Here is a 26,396-nt window from a genome sequence, read left to right on the forward strand (position 1 = left end):
CTTCAAAATTTGGCATAAGGAAATAATCATTGATGTTTATGGGATGTTTTGGCTATAAGGATATTTATTACTCACATTCCTTATAATAATGAAATACTGGTAGCAATATTTATGTCCAACAGTAGGGGTTGGTTAAACATGATGGTCTAACCATATAGTGGGATACTAAAATTCATGTTAAGTGTACGGGCCACGGGAAAGTTTCTCCTTGCCCTCTGAAGATTTACTGAAAAATCAACTCACAAAAAGCAGATTAATTGAAGAAAAGGCATACAAATTTTATGAATGTGTGCACAGGGAGAATTACAGAATGATTTCCCACCACCCAACAAGGTTCAGAAGCTTGTAGACCATCTTGGCAAAACAACTTACAGGAGGGGAGAAAGAGGAATTCTTTCAAGGGGCAATAAAGGATTACTAGGGAGAAGGAATGGATCAGGGCACAGAGATTAACTTGTACGCTATCCTATGAAAGGGTCTTTTCAGGAGTGGTTACATTCTTGGTCTTACAGGGAGGGCAAGAAAAACAGTTGTTCTCCTTGGAGGGTCTGGACTTTAGGCAGATAAAGACATTTTGTGTTTTGGGAGAAACCAGTGGGGAGGGAGATCAGAGAGACCTTGAGGCTTCTTCAGTTCAGCTTGTTAAAGTGCCATATTTTGGGGTTATTGGTTTCTGAACCAGATTTTATGTCAGTAAACATGTATCCTTATGTTTAAAAGAATGCTTATTTAGGCCAGGCATGGTGGCTCACGCCTGTAACCCCAGCACTTTGGGAGGCTGAGGCAGGCAGATCACCTGAGGTTGGGAGTTTGAGACCAGCCTGACCAACATGGGGAAACCCTGTCCCTACTAAAAATAGAAGAATTAGCCAGGTGTGGTAGTGGGCGCCTGTAGTCCCAGCTACTGGGAGGCTGAGGCAGAATTGCTTGAACCCGGGAAGTGGAGGTTGCAGTGAGCCAAGATCTCGCCATTGCACTCTGGCCTGGGTGACAGGGCAAGACCCTGTCTCAGACAAAGAAAGAAAGAAAAAATTCTTTTAGTTTGATCTCCTTCATTTCATTACTCCCTTGAATCAGGCATTTAGGATTTAGGATTTCCCATTCCTCAAACTCTTCCTAACTCTGGTCCTCCTGGATTTGTCCTTATTTTGGGTGTCACAAGTTCCTGTGGCTTTACCTATCAGCTCCCATTTACAGAGCATTAATGATCTTCTGAACTCAAGGTAGCAGTTATGAATTTCTTTACCGAAGAGGACAAGGAGGCTCAGAAACATTGACTGGATTCTCCCAGGAGGAAAAGAGACCATGCATCACGCAATGTTTACTAACATTTAAAAATAGTTACAAATGTTTACAAATATTAATTCATTTAATCTTCACAGAGAGGAAGGGACTTATTTTTAGCCTTATTTTTCAAATAAGGAACTGTGGCCCTGGAAAGGTTCTATCTTGCAGGGGCTCCTGGGGCTGGTAATTGGTGGAGCCCAGATTCCAACACAGGTATTCTGGCTTCAGAGCTAAGGTTTTAATCACTGCTTTGCTGTCTTGTATTCTTAATAGTAGTAAACATTTTTAAATAGTGGTTGTTAATGATATTTTACTTTTAACTTTAATTTTATTTTTAAAAATGAAACAGGGGCGGGGCAGGCAGGGGGTCATCTCAATATGTTGCCCAGGCTGATCTCAAACTCCTGGGCTCAATCGATCCTCCTGCCTCAGCCTCCCAAAGTGGTGGGATTACAGACGTGAGCCACTGCGTTCGGCCAGTGATATTTAATATAATACTAAAAATGTTATCAACAATGGTTTACATTGTCCAGAGCTTTTTATTAAGCATTTTCACTTAGATCATTTTTGGAAACTCATTTTGCAGAGAGAAGAACTGAAGCTGAAAAATCTACCTGCCTAAGGACTCATAACTTGTAAGAATAGTTGTGAAACCTCACTGGAGGAACTGCAGATTCATTATTTTTACTTAATAACACACTATAAAGAATAATAAAAGTGCTTCGCATTGCCTAGAGCTTCACAAGGCCACTTTATACACATTTTACAATGGGTACCGTCTCAGAGAGGCCAGCAACTCGTCCAACACGCACTGCAAGTTAAGAAGTAGGAAAGTTATTGTTTTGCTTAATAATAAGGCCTTACGCTTCAGGGCTAAAGAAAAGGCTTTTCTTAACAGAAATTAAACTCCAATTACAGAAAGGTGTGAAGTTCAGTGAGGCCCTGGGGCAGGTTATCCTGCAGCTTTTGGCACCGCAGGCACCGCCCGGCGAGTTCCGGCCTCCAGGCACCTGGGCAGGTGGGCGTTGGGCGGGCTGCGGGCTGACCTGGGCCGCCCCGCCCCCACCCCGCCCCAGCCGTCCCCGGGCTGCTCCGAGAGGACCCCGGGCCCACTTTACCCCACCTCACCCCACCTCCACCCCTGGAGCGCGTCCCGGAGCGGGCGGGCGGCCGGCGGGCCAGGCCCCTCCCCGGCGCCGAGCCGCGGCCGCGCGGAGGAAGCGGAGGAGGCGGGAGCGGAGACCTCGCTGCGCTCATGGCGTCGCCCGGGTGAGTGCCGCCTCGCAGGCCCTGCGCCCCCGCGGCTGCCGGCAGGAACGGGAGCGGGACCCGGAGCGGCTCTGGCCTGCGGGCTCTGGTCTGGGATGCGGCCCGGACCCGGCCAGGGGCGCCCCCGCCCGCCAGGCCCACCAGGCCCACGGCCCGCTCGCGCCGACCTTGGGCGGCCGCGGCCGCGCGGGCGTGGGGGGCGGGCGGGGGCGCCGGCGGAGGACAGCGGCCCCCCGGGATGCGGGGGTCCGGGTACGCGGGCCTAGGGGATCCGGGGAGGGCGCGAGGCCCGGAGGTGCCCGGGGCGCGGCGGGAGCGAGGGCCCGGCGAGCGGCTGGGGAACCGGGGTGCGGGTCCTCGCCGCGGCCCGGGGCAACCCGCGGAGGCCTGGAAATGCTTCACTCCGGCGCCTGGTATCGATGTTCCTGGGTTTTAAACTTGCTCGCGTTGGGAGTGGACGCTTGTTTGCCGCGTCGTTGAGACGTACCCAGAATGTCAGGATCCGGGCAGATGCAGACCCTTTGCTGACAGCCGGAGAGCCGCTCCGGGATCTCCTTGGTCGGGGCCATTGCCTACCGGCCTGCCTTGGGGTGGCTGCGCTTATTTTGATATTACCTCTTTTCAACTTTTTTGATTTAAATGTTATTCCTTTTAGGAAATGATGGCGACACATATAGTTTGTAATTTTTGAGAAAAAATTCTCACTTGGCAAACTAAAACCTCAGTAATTCATTATTTTTTTGTTTTTTGTTTTGATAATTTTACTAGTACTGAAATTTGGGAATGACAGTCCAACACTTTCATTTTACAAAGAAAGAAATTAGGCTCAAGGTCATCGCTTTAGTTGTTAAAATTCTTCTTTGACTGTTACCCATCATTCAGAGGGTCTTGGATCTAGTGGCTGTGATAGCCATTCAGAACAGTTCCCAAAGAGCTTTCCAGGTGTGTGTTCAGTGGTGGGGGTGGGGAGGGGACGGTGCTAAGGGGCCGGGATCATGGATTTCGTGCCTCCTCCAGATGAGGCCTGAGCCATGCCCTGGGGTGATTTGGCTCAGTACAGTGGGCCTGAATGAAGCAAGCTGAATTTGAACCCCGCCTGCTGTCTTTCTAGGCTTTGGGGCAGTGGTCATTTCCGGGACCAGGCCTTTTCATTGCCAGCTGACTACCCAGCACTTTGAGCTCATGAATAGAGTAAGCAGGGAACCATCCCTGGGAAGGCCAGGCTGATTGACCTAGGGGTTCAAGGTCCTGCAGCATTCCTTTCCCCCTTATCAGGAAAGGGTGGGGCAGAGCCTCCTGGAGGCAATGTTGAGGGTGGCTGAACCTGTGTGGGGCTGCCCTGAACGAAGCTTTAAAAAAAAAAAATAGTGGTGCATTTGGTGCCCAAGTACACTACTTTGTAGACATGGGTCAGAGGTGGACTTAATGCTTCACTGGTGTTTCTGTGAGCCAGTAGGGCTTAAACTGTGTCCCTGTAGTTGGTGACATTTGGTATTTGCGGTTGTGATTATTTGTGTGACCCCCATGAGTCTGCAGTTTGTAATCTATAATTTTCTGCGGGATATCCATTGCAAAAGCTGAGGTCTCAAAACCTTTAGTATACAAGTCATGCACCACAAAATGACAGCGGAGGACCACGTTATATGACAGTGGTCCCATGCACAAATACTTATCATTGTGTTAGTTGCCTACAGTATTCATACTGTAACATGCTGTACAGGTTTGTAGCCTAAGAGCAACAGGCTGTACCATATTGCCTAGGTGCATAGTACACCTTACGATGTAGGTTTGTGTGAGTTTGCCCTATGATGCTCACACAAGGACCAAATTGCCAAATGACACATTTCTCAGAATGTATCCCTGTTGTTAAGTGACTCATGACTGTTGCTTTATTTCATTTTGTGGGGTAAGCTATGCACATATTATGTACACTGGCAAACATAGCTCCTAAGTGTCCACTTCTACAGGCTTCCCTGGTAGATCAGAGTCTAGCTAGGAAGACAGTGCTTCCTGAGACCCTCAGGGCTATCTCAGTCAGCCAGCTAGCAAACATTTAAGCTACTGCACTAGGTATCTTAGGGAGCAAGTCCACAGATAAAGGGCAGGGATGGGAAGGGACTGGTGATCTGGACTGGGCTAGTCATAGAGGAGTCTCCAAATTGATGTTTTTATTAAGTGACAATCTCCGTGAGTTGGGAAGGAAAGAAGAAACGCTGACTATTTTTGAGGACCTTATGAATATGCCAGGCATTGTGCTAAATAAAGGAAATGGCAATCAAAGGAAATGAAGGCATCAAAGGAAAAGATGTGTTTGAGAAATGCCCCATGGCCCAGTGTGTTTGGAGCTAAGTGGAGACAAGTCCAGAGGATGAGACTGGGACCAGATGATGGGACCTGGTCCCGTTTGTGGACTCACTGCCCACCACTCGCTGAAGGTAAATGACACTATTTGCATTGGTGGAGCTCTCAGAGAATCAATGTGACAGCAGTATAGAGACGGCAGAGAGGGCAGAAGACAGGGAGCAGTTCATGCTGCCATCTCCCCTCTTTCGAACAGGCCTCACTGAACAGCTCATCTCTTGTCTTTGCCCCTTGCTTGGCTGTCTCACAACTGCCCAGATCTTCCTTGTCTGCCAGCTCCTCTGCCTGCTCTTTCACTGTTGGGGTTTCCATGGGCTCTATAATCCATCTCCGCTAGTCCCAACACATGTTCTCTGCATGGTCACATCTGTTTTAGTGGCTTTAACTGTTGTCTGAATCAGAGGTTCTTAACTTAGGCTCCATGATTCATGGATGGGCTTCTGGGGGTCCCTTTGTTCTCTGAAATTGTATGCAGCATTGGGAGTAGTGTGTAATTTTCCTGGGCGCAAGGTCTGTAGCTTTCAACAGATTTTCAAAGGGGCTCTTATCCTTAACAATGTTACAACTATTCATCCTAAATTTCCAGATTTTCATTTCCAACTACACTACATACAGCTCCTCAAGTTTCTTTAACCTGGGTTGCCTGTGTGAAGTCTATATTTTTCAGATTGTTACTGATGGATAATTTGAAAAACAGTAAATAAAGATCAAGTGTAATTGGCTTTACATAGACCACCGATCTTAAAATCTTAAAAAGATTTTAAATAGTCACTTATTCTTATCAGAGTGACAGCTTTACAGAAACAACTAGCATCCCTCCTCCCTCCCATCTGAGTTTGGGGGGGTACCCTGACAGATGTTTTCCTTTGCATTTACATACTAAGTTTGTTCCTTGCTCTGTTTTTACATAAATGCTATCATACTGTTCTGCAGCTTGCTTTATTTGCCCAACAATATGCCTTGAAATTCTTTCCATGCCAGAACAAGGAACAGATCCACATACATTTGTTTTTTGTTTTTGATTTACCTACATTTTTTTTCTCTTTCTCTCTCTCTCTCTCTTTTTTTTTTTTAATAGCAATGGGGGTCTCATTATGTTGCCTATGTTGATCTTGAACTCCTGGGCTCAAGCCATCCTCCTGTCTCGGCCTCCCAAATTGCTGGAATTATAAGCACATTACACAGTGCCCAGTCTACCTACATTTTGACAGACATATAATATTCCATGGCATGGTTACATTATTCAGTTAAGAATGTTCCCGGTTTTCTCTAAGATAATGCTGCCCATCTGTGTCTCACTCTGGACATGTAGAGTACATGCAAAGACTTGGACTGCTTGAGCAGAGGGCCTGCTTTTGTTTTTTGTTCTTCCTGCCTGTTGTAACTTGATGCTGCCAAATGATCCTCTTAAATGATTGTACCACCTTCCCTGCCACCACCAGATTTTAAGGATTCTCTGTACCTCCCAACACATGATGACATCATACATGAAAAGTTTTGCCTGCCTGATGGAATAATGGAGTCAAGAAATAGGATGCTAATGGCATCTTCGCTTACCCGGTCTTTAAAGATAGAAACTTCATCCCTGACCTCTGTATTCCCTTAGAAAGATTCCGCTTTTTTCTTTGATCCAGTGGGTAACAGCAAGTGAGTAAGTTGATCTCCATAAGTAACTCTCACTCCTCAGCGCTTTGTTTCAGAAAATATGGTCCCTTTCTGGCCAGGAGAAATGGAGTAAGACCTGCCCTAGAAGGGAGGAGCTCGGACACAGAATGGGTGGAAGGACCTGTGGGGTCCGAGTGGGGCTGTGGAGAATGCTTAGCTGTATAGAGGTGGGACTCATGGTAGTGGATGAGGTGACTGAGTGATTGAAACCCAGGAATGTGTGGCTAATTGGGGTAGAGGAGAAGCCATCACTGGACGACAAACCCAAGGCCAGTTGTTCCTCTGTGGACTGAGTCCTTGCCTGAGGAAGGAGGGCACACGCACCTTGGCACCTGCCCCTCTTCTTCCCCCCTCCTCCTCCCTCTCCACCATCTTCTCCTCCCCCTTCCCTTCCCCTCCTCCTCCCTCTCCTCCTCCCTTCTCTGTTCTGTCTCCGTTCCTCCCCTCCACTCCTTTTCTTTCCTCTCGCCTGCTCCTCTCTCCTCCCCTGTGACCTCCTCAGGTCCTTTCCCCAGCCCACTGTTCCTTTAAACATTCAGCTGGAGACCTCATCCACCCTCCTGGCTGCTCCTCTCAGGAACATCTCGGCTCCTGGGAATTCTCAAGGACTCATCTACCTTGGAAGCTGAAAGCACCCCCATTAACATCCATTGGCTGTCAAAAGTACCTGACTTGACTTTTAACCTTTTGTCTTTGCTGTCCAGGAAGATTCTCTCCCACCACTGTCATTTTGTGGGAAGGGAAAGGCTCAGCTTTCCCACTGGAGGCCCGGCCTGGTCTGAATGGGCCAGGCCACAGCCCTAGAGCTCACAGGCCCTCTACACTGGGTGAAAGATGGGTCCTCTGGCCACACTGGGGGAAGGGGAAAGGGGGCCCCGTAAACCACGCTGAGAAGGAAGCATTAAGAACTCAAACAAGATGTATCTTTGCTCTTGGGAGAAGTCCAGCAGGACCCTTATCTTGCTCAGTAGCTGCTGTGACTTCTGCAGAAGGGACCTAGCTTTGCCAGCAGGACTGAGACTTTGTATTGGCTCTCTGCTCACGGATGTGGGATTGCCCAAAAAGCCAGCAGCCACCCAGAGTGTTCCCTACGCTGGACGTACGGGAGAACTAGCAGGGATAGAAAAGTCCAGAAGTGTCCCTGGTTCTTTAGGACAGCTCTCCAAACTTCACTCACCTGCCCATGGGTGGCAGAGTGCACCAGGACTTCATGGGATGCAACAGCCATGCCGTTGACCTCTCCATGGGGATGGACTGAAGAGCCCACCCCAGCTCAGGGGAGAGCCTCTCATCCGGAACCACGAGTGACGGGGACTTTCCAGTCCTAGGGAATGTTCTTTTAAATTTAGATCCTGCCCACCCCCAACAAGTGTGCTGTCAGGCCCTATTCTAAATGCTGTTGCGTATATTAAGTTATTTAATCTTCACAGCAACCTATTCAATAAGTACTGTTATTTCTAGTATAGAGAGGAGGGCTCCTAGGCCTGGCTAAGCAGTTTAAGATAAAATGCAAAATGACCCAATTCAGGATGATTACAGTTGGTTTAAATTTGGTTGCTGAGGCACAAACAAAAGTGTTGGATTCTGTAGTTTTTGTTGTGATTACAGAACACATGCAGTATCTTCCAGAACCCTTTGATAAAGCTGAAGTAAGGATGGGCTCACATGGCCCACATGAGTAAGAAGCTGTGTTGACAGAGTGGACGATACCTTCAATTATGGCTTAACAAAAAATGCCTGAAAATGGAATAACTTAGAAGGAGCTCTTCCTTTAAAGGATTTAATGGCGGGTGCAGTGGCTTACGCCTGTAATCCCAGCACTTTGGGAGCCTGAGGCAGAAGATGGCTTGAGCCCAGGAGTTTGAGGCAGCAGTGAGCCATAATCATACCACTGCACTTAAGCCTGGGCAACACAATGAGACCCTGTCTCCTGTCTTTAAAAAAAAGAGACAGAGACCTACCTGTATGCTAGGAGCATCCTTCTCACTGTAGGTCAGATGTGGTGGTTCTGTTTTAAATTCGCTGAATTGTGACTTTTTTTCTTTTTCTTTTTCTTTTTCTTTTTTTTTTTTTGTTTTGGTTTTTTTTGAGGCAGGGTCTCACTCTGTCGCCCAGGCTGGAGTGCAGTGGTGCGATCTCGGCTCACTTCAACCTCCACCTCCTGGGTTCAAGCGATTCTCCTGCCTCAGCCTCCTGAGTAGCTGGGATTACAGGCGTGCACCACCATGCCTGGCTAATTTTTGTATTTTTAGTAGAGATGGGGTTTCACGATGTTGCCCAGGTTGGTCTCGAACCGCTGACCTTAAGCGATCCGCCTGCCTTGGCCTCCCCAAGGTGCTGGAATTACAGGCATGAGCCACCGCGCCCGGCTGACTTTTTTTTTTTCTTTCTTTCTTTTTGAGACAGAGTTTTGCTCAGTCTCCCAGGCTGGAGTGCAATGGCAACAACATGGCTTGCTGCAGCCTCAATCTGCTGTGCTCAGGTATTCCTCCTGCCTCAGCCTCCTGAGTAGCTGGGACTACAGACGCATGCCACCACACCTGGCTATTGTGGATTTTAAGAAATTTTTTTTGTAGAGACAGGGTCTTACTATGTTGCCCAGGTTGTTCTTGAACTCTTGGGCTCCAGAGAGCCTCCCATCTCAGCCTCCCAAAGTGCTGAGATTATAGGCGTGAGCCACCACACTTAGCCTATTGTGACTTTTTAGAGTCTCTAATACTTTCTTTTAGGGCACTAAAAACTTAATCTTAGATCCAGTTGGTATTCATTTGGGTGAATGAAGTGGTAGGGACCTACCTTAATTTTTTTTCCAGGTTTTTGTGATTGACTAAGTTCCAGATACTCAAAGCGACCTAGATCAGTGATGAAATTTTTGACTGCATTTGGACCTATTTCTGGGATCTCCTTTTACTGATTTCTCTGTATATTCATGAGCAACCTTAAATTATTTTAGACTATTTAATTATTATGTTCTATTTTCTGGAAAGTTTTGTCCTTCACTGTTCTTTTTCAAAATTTTCCTGATTGTTATTTCATAAATATTTTTTCACAGAATCAACTGGTTTTGAACCTCAATTTACTTATAGGTTAATTTAGAGAGAATTGACTTTTAAAATTATATTAAAGGCCAGGCATGGTAGCTCATGCTTATAATCCTGGCATTTTGGGGGGCTGAGGCAGATGGATCACATGATCCCAGGATTTGAGACTGGCCTGGGCAACATAGTGAGATCTCATCTCTTAAAAAAAAAAAATTAAGCCTTTCTGCCTAAGATAGAATACTCCTTTAAAAATTTTTTATTATATATAAATATAAATATTTATATTTGTATTATAATAAGGCATATATTATATATATTTATATAAAAATTTTATATAAATATATATATATACAAAAATTTTATATAAATATATATATATACTTTTTGAGATGGAGCCTCACTCTGTTGCCCAGGCTGGAGTGCAGTGGTGTAGTCTTGGCTCACTGCAACCTCCGCCTCCCGGGTTCAAGCAATTGTCCTGCCTCAGCCTCCCGAGTAGCTGGGATTACAGGCATGCGCCACCATGCCTGGCTAATTTTCGTACTTTTAGTGGAAACGGTTTCACCACGTTGGCCAGGCTAGTCTCGAACTCCTGACTTCAGGTAATCTGCCTGCCTTGGCCTCCCAAGAGCTGGGATTACAGGCATGAGCCACCACACCCAGCCTTTTTTTTTTTTTTTTTTTAACTCTTTCCTCTCTGAAAATCCAGAAATAGATTTCTTTTAAATTAAAATAAATGTATTTATTTATTTATTTATTTTTGAGACAGGGTCGTCTTGCTCTGTCACCCAGGCTGCTGTGTACTGCAGCCTCAAACTCCTGGGCTCAAGCGATCCACCTCAGCCTCCTGAATAACTGGACTTAAGGCACATGCTCCTGGACCCAGTTAATTTTTAAATTTTCTGTAGAGTGGGGTTTCACTGTGTTGCTCAGGCTGGTCTTGAACTTCTGGCTTGGAACTCCTGACCTCAAGTGATACTCTCACCTTGGCCTCCCAAAGTCCTGGGATTATTGGCATGAGCCACTGTGCCCAGCCCATTTCAGTTCTTCAAGTCTTAATCAGATTCAGTATTTTAAAATTCTTCTCAAATAGGTGTTGCACATTTGTAACATATTATTTTTCTTGTTGCTACTACAAATCGGAGCTCTCTCCTTCCATTGTTTCTAAACTATTTGTATAATAGGAAGGCAGTTATTGATTTTAACTTTGTATGTCCCCAGCTTACTGAACTCTCTCATTGTTTATGATAGTTTTCAGGTTGATCTCTTGGGTTTTCCAGGTCTACCTGCACCATCATTTCTTTGCATTATGGAGAAAATGCAAGTTGATTCTGTCTTTGTTGTGAGTACACTGTGGTGTCAGGTGGAGGTTGTAGAGCATGTATCTTTAGGGAAGTTGCCGACAGTGGTCTCTCCTATACGCGTTGAAGGATTGCCTTTATTAGCTCTCCAAACCCCTTCCAGCTCATGTGCCGGCTTAGCATATCCAAGGGTAGGGGTCTCCGGCCAGTCTGTCAGTGCCAATTTGCTCACGATCCCCTCAAGTCTTGCTTTACCCACAGACCTCCCTATCTGAGACAGGAGCAACTGATTGAACCTGGAAAACTTGAACTTATTTTGGCTTGTGTCTGTAGACACTTTGTGCAGTCTGTTGCAGTTCTTCACAGATGCTTTTGAGAGTCCAGCCACATGCCATTGCTGCTGGTACTATTGCCCAGGTCTGAGCCTTTGTTGTTGTTTTCCTGAATATAAGGCTAGATAATTGAGCGTTTGTGATCCCTTGTCTATTCTCAGCCTGGCAGCCGGTAACATAGACAGGCCTGTCACCCTGCACCCAGGGCCCTTTCATGGCTACCCCATCCTCTAGAATAAGAACAGCCAGAACCTTTTTTTAAAAAATCTTTTTTATTTTTATTCTCTTCCTCTTCCTCCCCAAAGCCTTAGTTTTTTGTGGCCTATAAAGTTCAGTCTTCTCTAGCTTCTCCTGCTGCCTTCTCCTACTCACTGATCACTCTCTTGCTCAAGCCACTCGGGCCTCCCTGTTGGTCCCTGGGTACGTTAGGGCCTTTGCCCTGGCTATGCCTGCGGCAGTCTTCCCCTGGTAGTCATATAGCTCCTGCTTCACCTCCTTCCAAACCAGTACTAACACGGCCCTTTCTCCAGCCAACCTGCTCTGCCCTCCCCACCACCATTCTCAGCACACCTGACCTTGGCCTGTGCCTTGTTTTCTCTGTAGCACTTAACATCTTCTAGCATAGCCTTTTAAATTTTTATTTATTTATTTATTTAGTTATTTTGAGACAGAGTCTCATTCTGTTGCCCAGGTTGGAGTTCAGTGACAGGATCACGGCTCACTGCAGCCTCAACCTCCTGTGCTCAAGTGATCCTCCCACCTCAGCCTCCCCAGTAGCTGGGGCTACAAGTCCTACACTTCTTAAATATAGGGGATATTGTTGATTACCAATATCCCCTTGCCTCGTTGAACTGTAAACCAAGAGCAGAACCTTTGTGTCCTCATTAATGTATCCTAAATTCCTAGAAAGGTTCCTAGCAATAAATATGTGGATAAATCCAAGAGAACAATAAATATGTGGATAAATCTACGATAAATAATAAATAATAATAAGTCCACAATAAATATGTAGATAAATCCAAGAGAACTTTGCTTAAGATGTATGTAAGTCTCTTTGGATCCTTGTAGCACATCTGAGGCATGTGTGTCAGGGATGATCAGCCTCATTTTATAGGTTAGTATATGTGTGTTTGTAGTGTTTTTTGTTTGTTTACTGTTTGTGCAGTGAGTGTTCCCCTCTCTCTCCAACTTAATGGTAATGTAAACTCTTGGAGGATTAAGGCTGTGTTTTAAAGCCCTATTTTCCATTGTATGGGGAAACTTACACAGTACTAACTTTTTTATCTTCTAGTTCTCTGACACTAAGTATGTAATAAATTGTAGTTAACCATATTCACCCTACAGAATTACAGAGCACCAGATCCCATTCTCCTACCTAACTGTAATTTTGTATCTTTTTTTTTTTTTTTTTTTTGAGACAGAGTCTCTCTCTGTCGCCCAGGCTGGAGTGTCGTGGCGCAATCTCGGCTCACTGCAATCTCCGCCTCCCGAGTCAAGCAATTCTCCTACCTCAGCCTCCTAAGTAGCTGGGATTACAGGCGTGTGCCACCACGCCCAGCTAATTTTTGTATTTTTAGCAGAGACAGGGTTTCACCACATTGGTCAGGCTGGTCTCAAGCTCCTGACCACGTGAGCCACCGCGCCTGGTGTAATTTTGTATCTTAACCAACCTCTCCCTATCCTCCCCTCTCCCATGCATTCCAGTCTCTAATAACCACAATTCTACTCTATACTTCCATTCACTCAATTTTTTTCTTAGCGCCCACATGTGAATGAGAACATGCAATATTTGTCTTTTTGTTCCTGACTTAAGGTTCTCCAGGCTCATCTGTGTTGCCACACAGGATATGATTCCATTCTTTTTTATGGCTAAATAGTATTCCTATACATGTATACCACATGTTCTTTATCAGTTTGTATGTTGATAGACAGTTACATTGATTCCCTATCTTGGCTATTGTGAATAGTGCTATATTAAACATGGGTGCAGATATTCCTTTGACACACACATTTCCTTTCTTTTGGACAAATAGTAGTGGGATTGCTGAATCACATGCTAGTTTTATTTTTAGTTTTTGAGAAACCTCCATAAAGGTTTTCCATAAAGGCTGTACTAACTTACATTCCCACAGTGTATAAGAATTTCCTTTACTCCACATCCTTACCAGCATTGGTTTTTGTTTGTTTGTTTTTTGAGACAGAGTCTCACCGTGTCATCCAGGCTGGAGCATAGTGCCATGATCTCACCTCACTGCAACCTCTGCCTCCTGGGTTCAAGTGATTCTCATGCCTCAGCCTCCTGAGTAGCTGGGACTACAGGTGTGTGCCACCACGTCCAGCTAATTTTTATATTTTTATAGAGACAGGGTTTTGCCATGCTGGCAAGGCTGGTCTTGAACTCCTGGACTCAAACAATCCATCCACCTTGGCCTCCAGAAGTACTGAGATTACAGGTGTGAGCCACTGAGCCTGGCCTGGTTTTTTGATAATAGCCACTCTAACTGGGATATCATATCTTTTTTTATGATTTTGATTTGCATTTCCATGATGATTAGGGATGTTGAGCATTTTTTCGTTTATTTCTTGGCCATATATATGTCTTTTGAGAGATGCCTGTTTGATCCTTTGCCTACTTTTCAGTCAAATTATTATTATTTTTTGCTATTGAGTTGAGTTCCTTGTATACTCTAGATATCAGTTCTTATTGGATGAATAATGTACAAATATTTTCCCCCATTCTACAGGTTGTGTCTTTACTCTGTTGGCTGTTTCGTTTGCTGTGCAGAAGCCTTTTAGTTTGACATAGTCCCTTTGTCTATGTTTTTTTTGTTTAAATTTGAGACAGAGTCTTTCTCTGTCACCCAGGCTGGAGTGCAGTGGTGTGATCACAGCTTACTCAGCTTCAACCTCCCGGCCTCAAGCAATTTCCCCACCTCAGCCTCTCAAGTAGCTGGGACCACAGGCGTGAGCCACCATGGTTAGCTGATTTTTCCAATTTTTTGTAGAGATGAAGTCTCCTTCTGTTGCCTAGGCTTGTTCTCAAACTCCTAGCTCAAGCGATCCTCCTGCCTCAGCCTTCCAAAGTGCCATAATTACATTCATGAGCCACAAAGCCTGGCCTCAAGAGTTCTCATTATTGATTTCTAGTTTTATTCCCTTGTGATCTAAGAAGACACTTGATATGATTTTGATTTTTAAAAAGTTTTTTGGCCAGGCACAGTGGCTCACGCCTGTAATTACAGCACTTTGGGAGACCAAGACAGGTAGATTGCTTGAGTCCAGGAGTTTGACATCAGCCGGGCAACATAGCAAAACCCCATCTCTAAAAATAATAAAAAATAATAATTAGCTGGGCATGGTGGCATGCACCTGTAGTTAGTTTCAGCTACTTGGGAGGCTGAGGTGGGAGGATTGCTTGAGCCCTGGTGGTGGAGGTTACAGTGAGCTCAGATGGTACTACTGCACATCAGCCTGGGCAACAGAACGAGAGTGTCTCAAAAAATTAAATTAAAATTTAAAAAATTTGTTAATTTATTTTGTGCCACTACATGGATCTATCCTGGAGAGTGTTCTGTGTGCTGGTGAGAAGAATGTATATTTTGAAGCTTTTGGATAAAATGTTCTGTAAATGTCTGGGTCTATTTGGTCTATAGTGCAGTTAAGTCTGATGTTGCTTTGTTGATTTTCTGCCTAGGTGATTTGCGGTGCTGAAAATGGGTATTGAATTCTCCAACTATTATCGTATTGGCATTTATCTCTTTAGCTCTAATATTTGTTTTATATATCTGGGTGCTACAGTATTAGATGCATATATATTTACAATTGTTATATCCTCTTGCTGAATTGATCCCTTTATCATTATATAATGACCTTCTTTGTCTTTGTTTTTTCATGTAAAGTCTATTTTGTCTAAGTATAGCTACTCCTGCATACTTTTGGTTTCCATTTGCATGGAATATTTTTTTTTCGTCCCTTTACTTTCTTTTCTTTTTGTGTGAGATGGAGTCTCACTGTCACCCAGGCTGGAGTGCAGTGGTGCGATCTCAGCTTAGTGCAACCTCCGTCTCCCGGGTTCAAGCAATTCTCCTGCCTCGGCCTCCCAAGTAGCTGGGATTACAGGCATGTGCCATCACACCCGTCTAATTTTTGTATTTTTAGTAGAGATGGGGTTTCACCATGTTGGCCAGGCTGGTCTTGAACTCCTGACCTCAAGTGATCCTCCCACCTTGGCCTCCCAAAGTGCTGGGATTATAGGCGTGAGCCACTGCACCCAGCCTTTTTGTCCTTTTACTTTCAGTCTGTATGTCTCTCTATAGGTGAAGTGAGTTTCTTGTAGACAACATAGAGTTGGGTCTCATTTTAATCCATTTAGTTGGAGCACAATGGTACAGTCACTGCCTACTGTAGCCTGGATGTCCCAGGCTAAAGCAATCCTCCTACCTCAGCCTCCTGAGTAGCTGGGACTACAGGTGCATGCACCATGCCCAGCTAATTTTTTTATTTTATTTTACTTTAAAAAAATACATATTTTTTTTGAGACAGAATCATTCTCTATCTCCTAGGCTCAAGTGCAACAGTGCAGTCATGGTTCACTGCAGCCTTGACCTTCCAGGGCTCAGGTGATCCTCTCACCTCAGCCTCCTGAGTAGCTGGGACTACAGCCTGCCACCACACCTGGCTTTTTTATTATTATTATTTTTGGAGAGATGACATCTTGCTATGTTGTCCAGGCCACTCTCAAACTCCTGGAATAAAGGGATCCTCCCACATTGGCCTCCCAAAGTGCTGGGATTATAGGTAGGTGTGAACCATCATACCCAGCTTTATTTTATTTTTTTGTAGAGATAGGGGTCTCGTTCACTTGCCCAGGCTGGAATGTCCGGTTTTACTTTCCTGTTTTTTCTTGGTGGCAGATACCATTTGTTTGCTTTCAGATATAACATTCCCCTAAGCACTTCTTGTAGGCCGAGTCTAGTGGTGATGCATTCCCTCAGTTTTTACTTGTCTGGGAAACACTTTATTTCTCCTTTTCTTCTTCAGGGAGTTTTAATTTTTCTTAAACATGTGGTCACTCTCTAGAGGTGGGACACCCCCACCCCATTTTTGGCTTAGATCTTCTCGTGTGTTGACTTGTGTCCCCCTAGAAGGAGTGTTGAAGTCCTAACCCACAGTACCTGTGATTGTGATCTTTTTTGGAGATAGGGTGTGATTTCTAAAAAATTATATGTGATTAGTTAAAATGAGTTCACAGTGGATTAGGGTGGGTTCACATATAATAAGACTGATATTCTTACAAGAAGTGGAGAAGAGACCCAGAGGGGAGAAAGCCATGTGAAGACAGAGGTGGAAGCTGGTGTAGCTGTCAAGCCACACATACACTGTATTAGTTTCCTGTGGTTCCTGTCAAAGGTACCACAAACTGGTGAGTTAAAAAAAAAAAAAAAAAATTGGGGCTGTTCGCGGTGGCTCATGCCTGTAATCCCAGTACTTTGGGAGGCCGAGGTGGGCAGATCATGAGGTCAGGTGGCTGAGGCAGGAGAATCACTTGAACCTGGGAGGCAGAGGTTGCAGTGAGCCGAGATTGCACCACTGCACTCCAGCCTAGGCAACAGAGTGAGACTCCGTCTCAAAAAAAAAAAAAAAAAAAAAAAATTGGCTGGGCGCAGTGGCTCACACCTGTATTCCCCACACTTTGGGAAGCCAAGGCAGGAGGATTGCATCAGCCCAGGAGTTTGAGACCAGCCTGGGCTACATAGCGAAACCCTGTCTCTATAAAAAATACAAAAAATAGGCAGGGCATAGTGGCTCATACCTGTAATCCCAGCACTTTGGGAGGCCAAGGCAGGCCTGATCATGAGGTCAGGAGTTTGAGACCAGCCTGGCCAACATGGTGAAACCGCATCTCTACTAAAAATACAAAAATTAGCTGGGCATGGTGGCACATGGCTGTAATCTCAGCTACTCAGGAGGCTGAGGCAGGAGAATTGCTTGAACCTGGGGGCGTAGGTTACAGTGAGCCGAGATCGCGCCACTGCACTCCAGCCTGGGAGACAGAGCAAGACTCTGTCTCGGGGGGAAAAAAATACAAAAAGTAGCCAGGTGTGGTAGCGCATGCTGTAATCCCAGCTACTTGGATGGCTGAGGCATAAGAATCACAAGTATGAAATTGCGTTGCAAGAAAGCAGTGGGCAAGTCAGAAAGAAGGGAGCTGACTGTGAGGAGACAAAGGCTTGCTGTGGATTTTATAGGATGGTGTTCGTGCTGTTTTCTGGAGAGAGCTATGTGCAGTACTGATAATGCCAAGGTTGCAGTGAGCTAATTTGCATTTTTCTATCAGCCGAGGGTCTGATGATAGCTGGGCGCAGGAAGATTGTGACTTATTTATGCAGGAGGATTATGTGTCCTGGACCATGAAGAAAGGCAGACTTACAGCTTATGTGCTTTCTCTTTGCTTTTCCTTGGTCCCACCAGCCTGACTCCTTTTCCCTAATTAGGACTCCACATTTAAAAATATATTGTTGATTATAATACAGTGAGTAATTGTACCTGTATTTGTCTGGTGCTCACCTTGTTCAGAATTGTTTTCCTATGCCATCTTGTTTTATGGGCACCATCCAGCAGAGGAACCAGTTTTGTTGCTAGAAATTAGTGATTGATCTGGAGCAAAACTTGGGTTCTGCCCACGAGGTTTGCCCTATCTATTCTAGGCATGGATGGACTGTCCAGGGAGTGCCATATTCTGAGGTAGGTCAGCAGAAAAACAAAGGTGTGACTTCCCCTAGTCGGTAATTACTTATGTGCTGAACACTCAGGTCTGCTAAATCAGAATCTCCAGGTTTTAGCAGAAAAGCTCCTAAGATAATTCTGCTGGGAAGTTAGAAAAAAAAGAAGGAAATGAAAAAGGAAAAGTGAGAAGACAAGGAAAGTTAACCCTGCACTGTCTTCTGTGGCTAGATGGTCAGCAAGACAGATGGCCTCCAGAATGAGCAATGGGCCATCAGCAGACCTGCCGGAAGTAGGGTTCAGCCACATGCCATTTATGGCATGGCTGCCCTGGTGTTGGTCAGGGGCTTGATTCTTTCTGCCAGACAACAAACCAGCCCGTCCACTGGCTAACTTAGTGAGTAGGAGCTGTGGACACCCTGGACCCTGAGGGTGGCGATCAGGTCACCCCTGCCCTGGAGAGATGTCTATGTGGGGAAGTGCCCAGAGGAGGGAAGGTGAGCAGCTGCTGCAGGTGGCCCCTAGGCAGTGTCAGACACCACACCCTGGGAGCTTAAGGACCTTGGCTATTTCCTGTGTTCTGACTGTATTCTGAATACCAAGAGAATATTTACCTTTTAAAAACTGCTTCCATGGCTGGGCGCGGTGGTTCACGCCTGTAATCCCAGCACTTTGGGAGGCTGAGGCGGGTGGATCACGAGGTCAGGAGATCGAGACCATCCTGGCTAACATGGTGAAACCCCGTCTCTACTAAAGAATACAAAAAAATTAGCCGGGCGTGGTGGTGGGCGCCTGTAGTCCCAGCTACTCGGGAGGCTGAAGCAGGAGAATGGCGTGAACCCAGGAGGCAGAGCTTGCAGTGAGTCGAGATCACGCCACTGCACTCCAGCCTGGGCAACAGAGCGAGACTCTGTCTCAAAAAAAAAAAAAAAAAAAAAAGTTTCCAGTGGCCGGGCGTGGTGGCTCACACCTGTAATCCCAGCACTTTGGGAGGCTGAGGTGGGTGGATCACTTGAGGTCAGGAGTTCAAGACCAGCCTGACCAATATGGTGAAACCCTGTCTCTACTAAAAATACAAAAATTAGCCAGGCGTGGTGGCGCATGCCTGTAATCCCAGCTACTTGGGAGGCTGAGGCAGGAGAATTGCATGAACCCAGGAGACGGAGGTTGCAGTGAGCCAAGATCACACCACTGCACTCCAACCTGGGTGACAAAGCAAGACTCCATCTCAAAAAAAAAAAAAAATTGCTTCCAGTAATAAAAGTAGAATGTTTTTCAGCATTGTGAAGGATATGGGGAAAGGGTCATGATTATAAGTTAATAGTGAAGTAGGGTGTGTAAGTAAATATGCTAATTAAGGGCCAGGGTGGGCCCCAGAAGAAGATGAAACTAAACAGCCATTCGTCATCAGGGAGCAAATTGGGGCGTGCGAAAGCACTACTCTTCTATCTGTTAACAGAATGGGCTAGAGCAATGGGAGTAGATTAAGAGGAGGAGAGGACAGATTAACATAGGGTATAATTTTCAAACATATGACAGGAAAGCATTTTTATGATACTTTCTTGTATTTTACATGTATCTTATTTTTGGAATCAGAAAAACATATATAGTGATATTAGTAATTTTCAAAAACTGCACTGCAGAGAGCTCCCTTGCCCCTGAGTAGGGCCGTTGGAAGTGCTGTTCTCTGCCGTCTTGGTCCGACTCCGCCTGATACACAGACAGGAAACTTAGCAAGGCTTAGAAGTGGGATGGAGCCCGAGTTGACAGATTGGCTGGTGTTATAATTTTTAAAGTTACTGGCTATAGGGTACAGTGGCTCATTATTTTTTGTTGAGATGAGGTTTTGCCATGTTGCCCAGGCTAGTCTTGAACTCCTGGGCTCAAGTGATCCCCTTGCTTTGGCCTCCCAGATGCTGGAATTACAGGCATGAGTCACTGCACCCTGCTCTAAAATGATACTATTCTGACTGCAGCATCCCCCTCCACATTTCATGTTCTGATGTGAGCAAGAGAGCCTTCTCTTTCTGCCCATGTATTTATTATCCATGTGGACTCACTAATTGCTGGTTTTCAATGGTTTTAAATCAGTTACTGTGTTTATGTTTGTGCTCACATTGTCCTAGATTTGACCAGTGAGAGTTCCTCAGGCTGGCTCCTGTGCCCATCATGTTTTCGAGCATTTCCTTACTTTCTGAAATAAGATGCTCAGGCTCCTCCTGTTCTTTCCTTGCCCCAGCCATCATTCAGGATCTCCAAGGAGTCCGTTTCTTTTAGCGTGGAAGGTATTAAAGGGTGCTAGGCATGCCCATTGCCACAACAGTGTCTTTGCTTCTTGGCCCTTTCCATGGACAGTTAGGAAATAGATGCACGTGTACACTCGTATACACACAGAGATATGTGTGCACATCTACATCTACACACTTAAACACATATGCACATAAGCATGCATATAGAAATCACAGTTCACATGAGTGCCTCCAGTTCCATTGCGCCTCTGCAAGTTCTGCTGTAACTCTCCATTCTATGTTTGTATGTCCTTTCTTCAGCAGTTAGTTAGCACCCTGGCTCCTGGCAGAATCAATACATTTACTCATTTGCTCACTCTATGATACATCTAAAATAGTTTATTCTTTTTTTTTTTTTTTTTTTTGAGATGGAGTTTTGTTCTTGTCACCCAGGCTGGAGTGCAGTGGTGCGATCTCGGCTCATTGCAACTCTGCCTCCTGTGTTCAAGTGATTCTCCTGCCTTAGCCTCCGAAGTAGCTGGGATTACAGGCGCCTGCCACCACGCCTGGCTAATTTTTATATTTTTAGTAGAGACAGGGTTTCACCATGTTGGCCAGGCTGGTCTCGAACTCCTGACCTCAAGTAATCCGCCCACCTCAGCCTTCCAAAGTGCTGGAATTGCAGGCGTGAGCCACCACACCAGGCCTAAAATAGTTTGTTCTTAATTAGACTACACTTATCATAGCTACTTAAAATAATTCAGGATCACCCCTTCCAGACCACAGTGTTAACTTCAGATGAACATCCTTCTAGAGTTCTGTATATATACCTATAGATAAACATACACAATTTTATTAAATTGTAATCATACTGTGTATACTTTTCTGTAGCCTGACTTTCCCCCGACTAATTAATATAACAGCTTTCCCTAATATCTTATCCAGCATCTTTTTGTCCACAAAAGAAATCCATAGCGTATTTTTTAATGGCTGCAGAATTCGACCATAATTCCGTTATTGCACTTTGATTTTAAAAGGCATCAGTTTTTCGCTATTATATATAAAGCTGGCATCAACATCTTTGTAACTAAATCTTAATTATTTCCTTAGGATAGAAGTGGAATTACTGGGCAAAGGGTATGTATATTTTTCTGTCTTTCTGAATGACTGTATTTGTGCTCTGGCCAGCAGTTTTGGAGAGTGCTGGTTTTCTAGACCAGTGTTTCTCAACTGTGGGTGCATATCAGAATCATTGAGGGTACTTTTAAAAGCAGTGATACCCAGGACCAGCTCCCAGAGATTCTGGTTTCATGGATCTGGGGTGTGACCCAGGGTTTATAGTTTTTAAAAGCTCTCCAAGAGATTTTATATGCGGCCAGTTTGATAGGTGAAAGTGGTATTCCATTTTTTTAATTATAATTTTCTTCTGAAATTGTTTCAGGCATTCAGATTTGGGAGAAGTAGCCCCAGAAATAAAAGCATCAGAGAGACGAACAGCTGTGGCCATTGCAGGTAAAGTTGGATGAATTGGATGTGGGCCCACTCTGGAGCTGAAGTACTTCTCCTGTCCCCTTTGGATTCTGGGTTCCAGCCCCTCCTGGACTTGGGATTGTGCATCTCAAAAATAAATAAGTTTAAGGCTTTTATTTTTCCTTTTACAAGAAGATTCCATCTAAGGGTCTTTTAAGCATTCCTCATATATTCAAAATAGTGTTTTTTGTTTTTTGTTTTTTTATGGGCAACACTTTATTCTAGAAAATGGAGTAAGTGTTCCCAGGATTCAGTTAAACAGGTGATTATGACACAATTTAACAGAAACACATTACCCCAATTTTAGCATAACTGCCATTGTAGGTCATAGTTAAGGTGACTGTATAGTTTATCTTCAAAAGTGGGCACTTCTGAGAGTGAAAGGGATGTAATGTTGGGAAAACAGGTATAAATTGGGATTGTCCCAGAGCACACTGGGGCTTGTAGTCTTCCTGGTTATGGTCCATACAGGCTGGTTTTTCTTTCTCTGAGGATTTGGGGGTGGGGCTGTAACGCCACCCTTTGTAAATTCACCTTTAAGGTATGGTGGCCACACTCCAGATATCTTTAGCTCTCTTACTAACTCATTTTGTTTTATATTTTCTTTTCTTTTATTATTTTATTTGATATTTTATTTTATTTTTTGAGACCAAGTTTCGCCTTTATTGCCCAGGCTGGAATGCAGTGGCGCGATCTCAGCTCACTGCAGCTTCCACCTCCTGGGTTCAAGTGATTCTGCTGCCTCAGCCTCCCAAGTAGCTGAGATTACAGGCATGCGCCACCATGCACGGCTAATTTTTTGTATTTTTAGTAGAGATGAGTTTCACCATGTTGGCCAGGCTGATCTCGAACTCCTGACCTCAGGTGATCCACCCGCGTCAGCCTCCCAAAGTATTGGGATTACAGGCGTGAGCCACCATGCCCAGCCAGTAACTCATTTTAGATATATCTTTCATAAATTAGGTTCTTCTTAAAATGAATGTGCTAAAAAAATAAACTATGTTTTAACTGCCAAAAAAAGTGTTCTATTAGATATTAATAGAGTTATGCAAAAACAAAAATCCATAAAAATATGCAAATAAGTTTTGGTTAATAAAGTTTTATTTTAGGCTGGATACAGTGGCTCACACCTGTAATCCCAGTACTTTGGGAGGCCAAGGCAAGAGGTTCGCTTGAACCCAGGAGTTTGAGACCAACCTGCGCAACATAGTGAGACACCGTCTCTATGGAAAAAATCACTATTTTATTCATTCAAACAAATATTTTTTGAGTACTTACCATGCACTAACATTGTTGTAACCATTGCGATATTGTAAACAATAGTAAATGAAAGGCTCAAAGCCCTTCATGGAACTTAAATTCTGGAAGGTAGGCACCATGGGGATTATTGGCCAGTTGGTCAAGGCTTGTAGCAGAATTGGGATCAGGCAGTAATTGCCCAAAGCCCTTTAGTTTCTCCACATCTAGAATTATGCTATTCAACACAGTAGCCACTAGGCACATTGTTTAAAATTAAACAGAATTAAAACTTCACCTCCTAAGTACTCTAGCTATATTTGCTCAGCAGCCTGCATGGTGAGTGGCTGCAGCTTGGACATTGCAGATGGAGAACTTCAGCTTGGGAGGTTCCCTTGGAGAGCGTTGTTCTAGACAAATGAGAAAGAAAGCATGGGGATGGGGCGAGGAGAGGGAATGGCCTTATTGGATGCTTATTGTGAGCTAGGTTGTCTTAATTACTTTTAACAATGACCTCTAAGATACTTATCAATCCCTGTTTCATTTGAGGAAACCAAGGCACAGAGACACCCTGGTTCTTCCCCGAACTTTGATCTCTGTGTCTCTCTCTACTGAATAAACCTCCAGTGGTTATTCTTTATAGTTCTTCTTCATGAGTTATGTGAGTTCCTCTTGAGCATATGCTTCATTTTAAAGACTTAAAGCAAGGTTTTAAGCCTATAGGATTAAAAACAAGTTGTATTAAAGTATACTATACAGGCCAGGTGCAGTGGCTCATGCCTGTTATCCCAGCACTTTGGGAGGCCGAGACAGGCAGATCACTTGAGGCCAGGAGTTTGAGACCAGCCTGACCAATGTGATGAAACCCCGTCTCTACTAAAAATACAAAAATTAGCTGGGAGGGATGGTGGGCGCCTGTAGTCTTAGCTACTCGGGAGGTTGAGGCAGGAGAATCGCTCAAACCTGGGAGGTGGAGGTTTCTGTGAGCCGGGATCGTACCACTGCACTCCAGCCTGGGCGACAGAGCAAGACTGTCTTTAAAAAAAAAAAAAATTTTATACTATACATTCAGAAAAGTACTCTAATTAATAGCTTGAGAAATATTCACAAACATGAACTTACCTATGTAAGCCAGAAACCAGATCGAGAAGCCGAAGAAAACCCATGCCCCCAAAGGTCCCTTCCAGTTACTTCACCTCTCATCTGTCATTATCTGGACTTCTAAAAGGATAGATTAGCTTTGCCTGGTTTATACTTTATGTAGTCACACGATATAATTTATTTATCTTACTCAATTCTGAAGATTGTACTTCATAGCTCATTCTATTTTTGTCTCACTCCATCACTCAAGCTGGAGTACAGTGGTGGCCATTGTAGCTCACTGCAGCCTTGACCTCCTGGCCTCAAGGGATTCTCCTGTCTCAGCCTCCCAAGTAGCTAGGACTACAGGTGTGAGCCGCTGCACCCGACTAATTTTTTAAAAAACTTTTTGTAGAGACAGGGGTCTTGCTATTGTGCCCAGGCTGGTCTCGAACTCCTGAACTCAAGTGATCCTCCTGCGTTTTCCTCCCAAATTGCTGTGGTTACAGATATGAACCACCCCACCTGGCTTGAAAATGGTTTTAATGGCCTTACTTGGAGTTCTCCAACAATGGGCTCATAACAGTTATTCCTGGGCTCACCATGGTGGTAGGGCCTGGCCTATCCTCTGTCCCTGTGTTCCGTGTGAGCCCAGTACTCCCAGAGTCAGAGCTTATCTCATCCTTAGGTCGCTTCCTGCCCAATGTGAAGTATAGTGGAGACGTTGGCTCATGGAGCTGAGCCCTCAGTGGCCCCCCATGTTTGCTGTTTTGTGTCTTTGCCTGGAGCCCTGCTGCTTCCTCTTCCACCTGCCCCACAATCTGCTGATGGCTGCAGAACATCAGGCTCTCTCCGAACCCTAGTCAGTGGTTTCCTTAGTTTGGTAACCCTCAGTCTTTGGCTACTTTGTGCATCCTTGACCTCATCCACCTATTAAATCCACATCAGAGCTATTTCCCACCCCTAACCAAGCAAGGCCCTATTTTCTCTGGGTCTGGAGGTTACTCCTGACTCCAGCTTAAAACTACTCTCAGAACCACCCTAACCCTATCTCTGGCATCTTTAGACTTTCCCATTCTTTTCTCTAACCATTTTCTCTCCTCACAGGGCATTTTGGGTTCCTTGGAAAATTTGTTCTGATGGCTTTTCCTCACTTGAATAATGTAATCTTTGGACTGCTTGGCATTGTGGTTGATGTGTGTGGATCTTGTGCCTTCTCTGATCTTCTCATACTTCCTGGACCCCATTTTCTTTTTCTCTTTCCTGCTTTTCACATGTCCATCTCCCAGAGATATCATCAAAGAAGACGGTTTGAAATGTTAGGTTTATCTACCTGATTACATGGAAATCATGAGAAAACATAAATCTGAAAATATCCGAATCTTGATTCATAAGCTCTTAAAAATATAAATTTTGGGGCCAGGCACGGTGGCTCATGCCTGTAATCCCAGCGCTCTGTGAGGCCAAGGCAGGTGGATCACAAGGTCAGGAGATCGAGACCATCCTGGCTAACACGGTGAAACCCTGTCTCTACTAAAAATACAAAAAAATTAGCTGGGTGTGGTGGCGGGCGCCTGTAGTCCCAGCTACTCAGGAGGCTGAGGCAGGAGAATGGTGTGAATCCGGGAGGCAGAGCTTGCACTGAGCTGAGATCGCGCCACTGTGCTCCAGTCTGGGCAACACAGCAAGACTCCATCTCAAAAAAAAAAAAAAAAAAAAAAATATATATATATATATATATATATATATTTATATATATAAATTTTGGAACCTAGGTGTTACTTTTTCTCGGATCAAAGTCAAAATAGTCAAAACATGCACTGAGAAGTCTTGCTCCCTCCTTCCTAAGCCTCCTGTTCGCTCCTTTATATTGTGTGCTTGCAAGCAAATCTAGAGTTTTAGGTCTTTGTTCATACATAAATATCTGACTAGCACTACATTAAACACATTTTGTAATTAAGATGTTAATGTTGATGGACATTTCGTGATGTTTGGAGACTTTGGACAAATAACAGTTCACTTGTAAGTCACAACTCTTCCCCACTGTCTCTCCCCCCGCACCTCACCTCTGTGTATTTGTGCTCTGATGTACATTTCAATTTAAGTGATTACAAAAATTCTTTATGCTGGAATAAAAATAACATTGACAGGTGCTGAATTTTTAAATAGTCAAGGAATTTCTGTCAACTTACATTTTAAATAGTTTCTAAAATCAAAGGTTAATCTATGTAAGTTTTATGGTTATTCATGTTTTATTTTCCAAAAGTTTAGAAAATTCTATAAAGATATATCCTAGAGCAAATCTGTGTCTTGTGTGTAGCTATTACTACCTTGTGATGTATT

General features: G+C 44.5%; 1 protein-coding gene across 8 annotated transcripts in view; it reads left to right on the forward strand.

Annotated features, from left to right (window-relative positions):
- Positions 1–26,396, forward strand: part of URGCP (upregulator of cell proliferation) — a 50,514-nt gene that overhangs the window by 17,293 nt on the left and 6,825 nt on the right. For 2 of the 8 annotated variants that reach the window (XM_016957304.4, XM_063814168.1), the window contains 2 exons: positions 21,318–21,344; positions 21,649–21,719. Coding sequence is in view for 2 of the 8 variants with exons in the window: in XM_016957302.4 (XP_016812791.1) it covers positions 2,543–2,556; positions 21,318–21,344; positions 21,649–21,719 (112 nt within the window). In the remaining 6 variants the exon portion in view is untranslated. Of the gene's footprint in view, positions 1–2,429; positions 2,557–4,732; positions 4,992–12,668; positions 13,576–21,317; positions 21,345–21,648; positions 21,720–26,396 lie in introns of those variants that run through there. The other 6 variants (XM_063814167.1, XM_016957302.4, XM_016957305.3 and 3 more) reach the window with 6 other exon arrangements.

Source organism: Pan troglodytes, chromosome 6 (assembly GCF_028858775.2).
Source record: "Pan troglodytes isolate AG18354 chromosome 6, NHGRI_mPanTro3-v2.0_pri, whole genome shotgun sequence".
NCBI lineage: Eukaryota > Metazoa > Chordata > Mammalia > Primates > Hominidae > Pan > Pan troglodytes.